General features: G+C 38.9%; 2 protein-coding genes across 2 annotated transcripts; both read left to right on the top strand.

Moving 5' to 3' along the window:
- Positions 1-218: 218 nt before the first annotated feature.
- LOC143272723 (olfactory receptor 4B13-like) lies at positions 219-1,145 on the top strand. The gene has a single exon (XM_076568711.1). It carries the CDS (start codon positions 219-221, stop codon positions 1,143-1,145), a length of 927 nt encoding a protein of 308 aa, XP_076424826.1.
- Positions 1,146-7,662: 6,517 nt separating this feature from the next.
- Positions 7,663-8,580, top strand: LOC143272722 (olfactory receptor 4B13-like). Its single transcript, XM_076568710.1, has one exon. The coding sequence runs from the start codon at positions 7,663-7,665 to the stop codon at positions 8,578-8,580; it is 918 nt and encodes a 305-aa protein (XP_076424825.1).
- Positions 8,581-9,097: the final 517 nt, after the last annotated feature.

The following is a 9,097-nucleotide window of genomic DNA, read 5'->3' as shown; positions in this document are numbered from 1 at the left end:
GCATATTCATTTTCTAGTTACAAAACTAAACAAATTAAAATAATATAAAATGTTAGACTGCAATGTATATGTAACTAGTATTTATTGACTAAATAAATGATTAATACATATATTGTAAACTGTTTTACATTATCTACAATACTATACATGTCATGAATTTGTGTTAAAATGTTCTTTCAACAGGATTCTCTGATATCCAGAACACTTGAACTGAAGCCATGGTCAGTATAAATAACGTGACTGAACTGATCATTGCTGGCCTTTTCCAGGATCCAGAGGTTCAGAAGGTGTGCTTTGTACTGTTCCTTCCTATTTATGTGGCCACAGTGCTGGGCAATGGCATCATTGTTGTGACAGTCAGCATCAGTAAGAGTCTGCATTCTCCCATGTACTTCTTCCTCAGCTCCTTCTCCCTGGTGGAGATCTGCTACTCCTCCACTGTTGTCCCTAAGTTCATCACTGATTTACTTGCTAAGATTAAAACCATCTCCCTGCAGGGCTGCCTGGCTCAGATATTCTTCTTACATTTATTGGGGGTTGTTGAGAGTGTTCTGCTTATAGTGATGGCCTATGACCGCTATGTGGCCATCTGCAAACCTCTTCATTACATGAACATCATGAGTCGTCAAGTGTGTCACAGGCTGGTGGCTGGTTCCTGGCTGGGGGGCCTCATTCACTCCATAATCCAGATCCTCATCACCATTCCATTGCCCTTCTGTGGTCCTAATGTGATTGATCACTACTTCTGTGACCTCCAGCCATTATTTAAGCTTGCCTGCACTGACACCTTTGTGGAGGGGGTTATTGTGATGGTCAACAGTGGTTTAATCTCTATAATCTCTCTCCTTATCTTGGTGACCTCTTATGTCATCATCCTAGTCAACTTGAGGAACCATTCAGCAGAGGGGAGGCGCAAGGCACTCTCCACCTGTGCCTCTCACATTACAGTGGTCATCTTGTTTTTTGGGCCTGCTACCTTCCTTTATCTGAGACCCTCCTCTGCATTTACTGAAGACAAACTTGTGGCTGTGTTCTACACAGTCATCACTCCCATGCTGAACCCCATCATTTACACTCTTAGAAATGCAGAGGTGAAAAATGCCATGAAGAAGTTGTGGGGTAAAAAGAACTCAGAGACAGAGTGAAAGGAGCAATAAATGATGAGAAAGGATTTTGAAAATTAGTCTGTTGTTGATATAGATTTTGCTGTTTGGTACATATTCAAATATAAAAGTAATAAGAAGAGCGTAGTTCTACCTCTGTACCCCTCGTCGTAACTAAGCACTCTAAGGACAGGGTTCAGGTAGTCTCACTGATGTATTGATCTGATTGGCTGCACAGTTTCCTGGGTTCTGCATAGTTCCTTATGAGTCTGAAAAATCTGAAGGCTCAAAGCAAGCACAAATACAAAGAACATTTAGAAGCATGCTTGTATCTTTCTTCAAGACATGGTAATATTGGATAATATAGGGTAAAGTATATTTTAATACGTGCATACAATGTGTAAAAATAATTTTACAGTTGTAGGTTTATCATTGTTTCACAACTTAGCATTTCCTTTAGTTGAGAAAATGAAACATTCTTTTTAGTAGCTATTTTGAAATATTTACCACGTGTGGTTACCTTTTCGTATTATAAAACGTTTAGAATTATTCTTCCAATTCATCTACATGAAGGTACAAATTATTTCTACTTTTTCCTTTCGTTCCACCTGTTTGTTAATAACCTATATTTTATAGAAAAGGAAACTAACCAGAGGTATTATCAGGTGGTATGTGGTGCTGTAGTTATCAACCTGTCCTTTTCTACTGTGGATAAGCATGTTGTTGGGAAATGCACCTAGGGAATTTTCTATTTTGGCTTTTGGATTCTTGAATTGCAGACCATCTGATCTCAGCCACCAGAGAAGACAGTTTTAATTCTTGTGTTATATTAGCATCAAAGATTGTCTAGTGGGCTCTCTCACAATGTTTAACATTTGTAAATCAAAGTAATATCAAAATAACACAATTCTACCAATGTATTGAGAAATAAATAAAATGAAATGATTTTCAGCTTTATGAGATGTTAGAAATATAGAATGTTAGAAATGCTTACTGTTTTATCTTGAAGAATGAAGGATAGGGTAATACTCTTTCTAATTCACATCTATTTCCCATTATTGTAAGTGAGCATGCCACAGCTATTCTAATGTCCATTGATTTTTTTTTCAGTGAAGGGAAATAAAGGAGTCTATATGAACAATCTCCGTTGTTATAGCTCCTGAAATCTCTTCAATGATTCGTTGTTTCTCCCCATTGTGAAAAGTTCTGATTATATCTTACAATTGGTCCCTGTTGGCTTAGGAGTTGTATGGGATTGCACTGATTTGCATCTATTCACCCAGCTTTTCTTAAGTGTGTGACATGCCAGAGTGGGCTGTGGTTTCACCATGTGTCTTTTGGGCTCTGAGATTATATTCAATAGCAATTTGTGTCTGCAGGACAAGGCATGAACAAATTTGTATGCTGATGAAAACATTGTCTGTCTGTGCTAATGCATGGTAGACCAAGACAAATCACTACAGAGCATTCAAAATATGTATAGTGCCACTAAAACCTGGAATTTATAAAATTTAACTTACCAAAATTAACATAGGCACACACTATAGGGACTATGAAACTTGATAGCATAAGTATATTTTCTTCAAGCCTGTAGATGTCTTAGTGTTAGAGGTGAGACTTCTATGCCAATACCTTGATGACTGTCTGGCTAACTGCCTCTAACCTCAGGCTTTCACTAACCAGTTCTTTATCTCATCCTCACATATCCTTTCTAATGACTCCCAAATTCCCACACAAATATCAGTGACTGGAGAGAAGGGGCATTGGCAGCAGCCACAGGCCATGCCCAGCCAGTTCATCTTGATCTCTCACTAGCCATCTAAGAATGTAGTGAAAGCCTGTGTAATTTCCTGCCTCATGATCACCTGCTTAGCAGAAGGACTACACATAGCTAGGGATTTTGCTGGATTATTTGTTGAATGAATGAATTGGTGACTGTTATCTTTCAGAGCCTAATTCTTGCCATATTCAGTGGTTAATGACCACTGTCATAACCAAGAGAGGCAGAAGTACAGGGAGACCAGGTGATTTTGTAAATGCATGTTATACATATGCAAATGTGAGAATGAGAAGGTGAAGTGGTAATAATGTCAATTAACACTATATTTAGTTTTATATAAAAGTGGAAACAGGAGAACAGAAAGTCATTTTGGAAACAGCTGTCCTTAGTTGGATACTCACTTACTCACTAGGTGATCAAAACCTAATCCCCAGGGACTTTCTCAACAAGTGAGACAGTTGATTAGCTTGAACTGTTTGGGAGGGCCCCAGACAGAGGAGCCGGAACCTGTCCTTGGTGCATGGGCTGACTTTTTGGAGCCTGGGCCCTATGCTGAGACATTTTGCTCAGCCTTGGTGTAGGGAGGATGGGACTGGACCTGCCTTGGCTGAGTCTGTCAGGCTGGGTAGACTCCCCAGGGGAGACCTTGCCTTGGAGGAGGTGGGAGTGGGAGGTGGATTGGGGAGGAGGGCTGGGGGATGGGTAGAGGGATGATGGGGGAATCTGTGGCAGATATGTGAAATTAAGTTAATTATAAAATAAAAATACTGAAAGAAAGAAAAGTAATTCTGATATTTATATTAATCAGAAACTGTAGGCAATAAGCTATATCACCTTTACTTTTCTTTATGTACTTCGCCTTGTTGGGGGTAACACAATATTGAAATGATATTAAAATGATTGCAGAAGATTTAGAAACTTTCTCCAAGTCATAGTTTATTTGGCCAAGTTTTCCTATAGGGAGAAGAAATTCCATAGGGAAGTTGGTCTCTTGATTATATGTGTGGATTTGTTTATCATGAATAGTCCAAGTTTCTGAGCATTCAATCACAACCTAGGACATTGTGTGGATAGTTAGGATTGCTACATCAAAACAGGATTTTATTACTCCTGAATTTTCTATTCTTGTGGAGGTTATTTATATGCTAGCAGTTGTAAATCTAAGTATGAATCCTAATGCAGGATGGCCAAAAACTTCCTTTCCTTGTGATTTGTCTTAGTCATCAACCTTGTTTTCTAAATACTCTGCATGTGTTTGATCTAGGAGACAGATCGAACCCTCGAACCACAGTAACGTTTTCACCTTGTATCCCCAAAGCCTAAGAATTTGGAGAAAGCATTGATTTCTGTGATAGTACCAGATAAATGATAGAGTGTGGCTTTGGGAAGTCAAATCACCTCTCTCAGACTATTCTCTTTTTTTGTACATTCAGAAGTTATATTATTATTCTAAATAATTATTATTAATATTAAGAATAATTATTCTCTAAATTGTTCAGGACATTTTCCTAGGGTGATTTTGGTGAGTGTAACCTGGGTTTGGGTCTTTATTGGGCCGTCTGCTCGGTGGTGATACTATTAGTCAAGGGACTTCATTTATGGGAAGAACACAGGATCTGTAAGGAGGAATCTGATACTCCTTCCCTGTCTAGCTTTTTCCAGAGCACAACCTCTCCTTGAACCATGGTCTGATTCATGGGAGCAGAGCATTTTATGGTGAATTAGAGACAATTTACTTGAAATCCAAGGCAGAGCAGGAGCACAGCAACTCTTCTGACCTGAAGGTAGGTGAAGTGACTAGAGGTAAAAGCATGAAGCCTGTTGGCTGCTATAGGTATCAGGTAACTCTTCTTTCCTCTAGCCCTGTCTATGCAGACTTCTGTGTTCACCTGCTGATTTGTGACTTTATAGACTTGTCCTCTTGCCTTCCATGCTTCTTAGCGAGCCATTCATTGTGAGAAAAGAGGATGGTAATATGTCATAAGGACAGAGAGTCATGAGAACTTTATTCTGTGATAGTGAAATCCACATTGCAACGTAGTGAGGAAGAATACAGAACAGAGAGGGAAGAGAGGATACCCTGGGGTAGGCAACTGCTGTGTAGTGTCTATTAGGGAACTGACTATAAGGGGACAGACTCAGTAAGAGCAATCCCGGAACAACCTTGAACTCCGGAAAGCATTAGCATTTGTTTTGTGGGAACAGGGACGTCTTTGTGTATTTTTAGTATTTATTCAGTGCTCAGCGAAGAGAAGATGTATTTGCAATGGCATCATTTGGAAAAATCTCACTGCACAAACAGGACTTGAATGGGCTTGCAAGAAGGGTAGGGTTTTAGGGGACAAGTGAAGGCATCCTGGCTAAGTGAGGTTCTGTGTTGGGAATGAGCAGCCTGAGTGTGTATGGTAAGGGAGAGGATTGTGACTTGAGCAAGGTTAAGAAAAGCTCGGGCAGATTAGGTCGTAAAAAGTGCCGAGTACCCTCAGATTATGAAAATAATGACTATTAAGTTGGAGTAATTTATAACTGTCCTGATTTCTCTCTTTATGAATGTTGAGCTAATAAGAACTAAAACTTTTAAGACAGCAGAAGACATCTTTATTGCTGACAAGATGATAAGGGAAATGGAAGTTTGTTCTTGGTACAAATGACCTAGTCAAAACTTAGTCCCTGAATTAGGGAAACACACACCCATTCACTAACCATTTTCAGTCTTTTAAAGCTGACTTAAGAATATTTTTTCTTGTATATGAATTTAGAATAAGTGTTTCAACTTTGAGATGTCAGTCAGAGACAGAAAGAAAATTGTGTAGGGTCCAGTGTTTCTAGGCTTCATCCCAAGTGGAAGCATAAATAATGGCTTATCTTCAAAAAATATGTTTGGTTATAATCTATTCTTATTACTTTTGAATTTTTATTTATTTCATTTTTAATTAATAAATTCCATACAATATATTTTAATCATATTCTTTCCCAACCCGTACTACTCCTCCCAGATTCTTCCTCTCCCTACCCATCCAACTTCATGTTCTTTTTCTTCCAAAAAAATCGACTATCCAAAAAAAAAAATCAATTAACCAACCAAAGAACAGTAATAAACCCACATCCCAATAGACAACCTCTCAAATACCAAGTCTGTTTTGTGTTGCCTTATTACTTCTGGGCTTGGGGACTGCCCTGGAGTGTGTTTATATACTCAGTGTCACTCCATGGGAGAAAACTGATATTTCTCTTTCCCAACAGGAATCAATTGCAAATAGCCTTTTGGTTAGTGGTGGGATTTTTATCCACTTCCCCTTCTCCATGGCGGGATTTTTGTCTGTTTTGAATTTGTGTAGGCTGTGGGCATACTGTCACAGTTTCTGTGAGTTCACATGTACACTGGCCCTGTGTATCTGGAAACATAACCTTTCCCTTTTCATCAGCTCTCTAGTTTCTGTATGGAATCCTTTCTCTGTTTCTCCCACTCATCTGATCCCACTTAGCTATTGAGAAAATTTTCTGTCTCTTTGTAATGAATGTCTCTCAGTAGATTTGATGGTAGATGGGGAGAAATGATTGTAGAATGGTGTGGAAAATGTAGTTAGTTCAGTACTCTCAGACATGTGAACATTTGATATAGAAACATATTTCTTAATGCAAGAAGATGTAGAGGAGTCTGCCTTGAGTAAAGCAAGGACGGGCCCAACCTAGGAGAGAAAACAGCATGAAAGATACTGGGAAAGTGCAGAAAGAACAGGAAAAACATTTCTTGCTAAAGTGTAGTTTTATTTCCTGATGAGTTCATGGTTTTAGAAGTTTGAACTCTAGGTGGTGATTGGATCATGATGGCTCATTCTGTTCATGCATCCGTAGGCTTGAAGGTTGAGTGGCATTGCTATAAAGGGAGCATGCCTTGTCATGCTTGCTCTGTCTCATCATCTGATAGCTCTGCCATGCCATAACACAGAGGAAAGGTCACCCTAACCCCCTTGATTCTGAGCTTGCTTTGGCCTTCTGAGCTTGTGGAATTCTGAGGTTATAAATGTGTATTCTTTTTTAATATATTTGTTTTTATTTTATGTGCATTGGTGTTTTGCCTGCATGTATGTCTGGGTGAGGCTGTCAGATCTTGGAGGTACAGGCAGTTGTTAGCTGGCATGACATTGCTAAGAATTGAGCTCGTGTCCTCTGGAAGAACAGTTAGTGCTCTTGACCACTGAGCCATCTCTCCAGTCCCTATGTGTATTCTTTATGATTTACCAAGTCTATACTTCTGGTGTAGTACTTCTCTGAGGAACAGATGGATACAAAGAATTGGACCAGAACAGTATCAAAGGGGTAACTCAAAAGGAAGACCTATTAAATGCAATGAAGATAATACAAATATATGATCTATGTATTCATCTATGCATCTATTATCTATGTAACAATCATATATCTTGAAATCTTACATTTAGAATTCCTTGTGATGAATTAGAAAGAACCTGAAGGGCTAAAGTTTAGAAAGACTTATTCTGTGTTTCAATTTCTATGTGATTATGTGTAAATATACATTTTGTGGATTTCTATTCTCTGTTAATAGCTAAGTTAAACTAAAATAATAAAATGGAATCTTAAATTACTAATATTTAATGCTGAATGGGAATATACTTGCTAACTGAAAGATTTTGTAGTAAGTATATAATGAAACAGTCTGTCCTTTCTAGATTGCTTTTAGTGAAATTAATTTGTTCTAAAATTTTTGACTTTTTTCTAGCCTTCATACTACCTGATGTTCAACACACTTGAGCTGACTCCATGGCCAATGAAAATAATGTAATTGAATTAATTTTCACTGGCCTTTTCCAGGATCCAGAGGTGCAGAAGGTGTGCTTTGTACTGTTCCTTCCTGTGTATGTGGCCACAGTGCTGGGCAATGGCCTCATTGTTGTGACAGTCAGCATCAGTAAGAGTCTCCGTTCCCCCATGTACTTCTTCCTCAGCTCCTTGTCCCTGGTGGAGATCTGCTACTCTTCTACCATTGTCCCCAAGTTCCTCACTGACTTACTTGCTAAGATTAAAGCCATCTCTCTGAAGGGCTGTCTGGCTCAGATATTCTTCTTACATTTCTTTGGAGTTGTTGAAGTCATTCTGCTTGTAGTGATGGCCTATGACCGCTATGTGGCCATCTGCAAACCTCTTCATTACATGAACATCATGAGTCATCAAGTGTGTCACATGCTGGTGGCTGGTTCCTGGCTGGGGGGCCTCATTCACTCCATAATCCAGATCCTCATCACCATTCCATTGCCCTTCTGTGGTCCCAATGTGATTGACCACTACTTCTGTGACCTCCAGCCATTATTTAAGCTTGCCTGCACTGACACCTTTGTGGAGGCTGTTGTTGTGATGGTCAACAGTGGTTTAATCTCTATATTCTCTCTCCTTATTTTGGTGACCTCTTATGTTATCATTTTAGTCAACTTGAGGAACCATTCAGCAGAGGGGAGGCGCAAGGCACTCTCCACCTGTGCTTCTCACATTACAGTGGTCATCTTGTTCTTTGGGCCTGGTGCTTTTATTTACATGAGACCTTCCTCTACCTACACTGTGGACAAACTTGTGGCTGTGTTCTACACAGTCATCACCCCCATGTTGAACCCCATTGTCTACACTCTTAGAAATGCAGAGGTGAAAAGTGCCATAGGGAAGTTCTGGAGCCAAAAGGAGAGCTGAGGGACTACAGACAAATTACAAATATGTCTTGCTTTTTGTGCGTATTGAAATGAGTTTTGTTTTTAGTAGGTCTTTTTCTTTCTTCTTTTTTAAGAAAAAAACTACTACAATGTGTAATAAAATTTTTTTTATGGCACAGTTTATTTGGTAACTTGCCCTATGCTGTGCTTTTCCTTATATGCTTAGTTCTAAAATTAATCTACCAACAAGAGGCCATGTCACTGAATCTTTTTTTAATTTCAAACTAACTTTCCCTCTCTTGAAATTACATGTTATGTTCATGTTTACTTAAAATAGCTCATGTTTCCACAGTTTGTAATCTATCCCAGTGAACAGAAGGTAGATAATATGCATGATTGTGAGGTGTTTTTTTTTTTATTTCTCTGTTTGCCCCACGGAGATGTCACACAGCACAGAGTTGCTCTGTCCTTCATGTTTTGTTTCCTGGCAACTCCTTTGCAGCATCACCATTATTCTTTAGGACCACTATGAAGTAAATAAGGGTTACTGGAACATA

Source organism: Peromyscus maniculatus, chromosome 4 (genome assembly GCF_049852395.1).
Source record: "Peromyscus maniculatus bairdii isolate BWxNUB_F1_BW_parent chromosome 4, HU_Pman_BW_mat_3.1, whole genome shotgun sequence".
Taxonomy (NCBI): domain Eukaryota; kingdom Metazoa; phylum Chordata; class Mammalia; order Rodentia; family Cricetidae; genus Peromyscus; species Peromyscus maniculatus.
Note: the sequence above shows the minus strand (reverse complement) of the source record. Positions and strands in the feature narration are given on the sequence as shown.

Bases quoted from the DNA above. Each gene is read 5' to 3' on its own strand.
- LOC143272723 (XM_076568711.1), top strand. From the start codon at position 219: ATGGTCAGTATAAATAACGTGACTGAACTGATCATTGCTGGCCTTTTC.
- LOC143272722 (XM_076568710.1), top strand. From the start codon at position 7,663: ATGGCCAATGAAAATAATGTAATTGAATTAATTTTCACTGGCCTTTTC.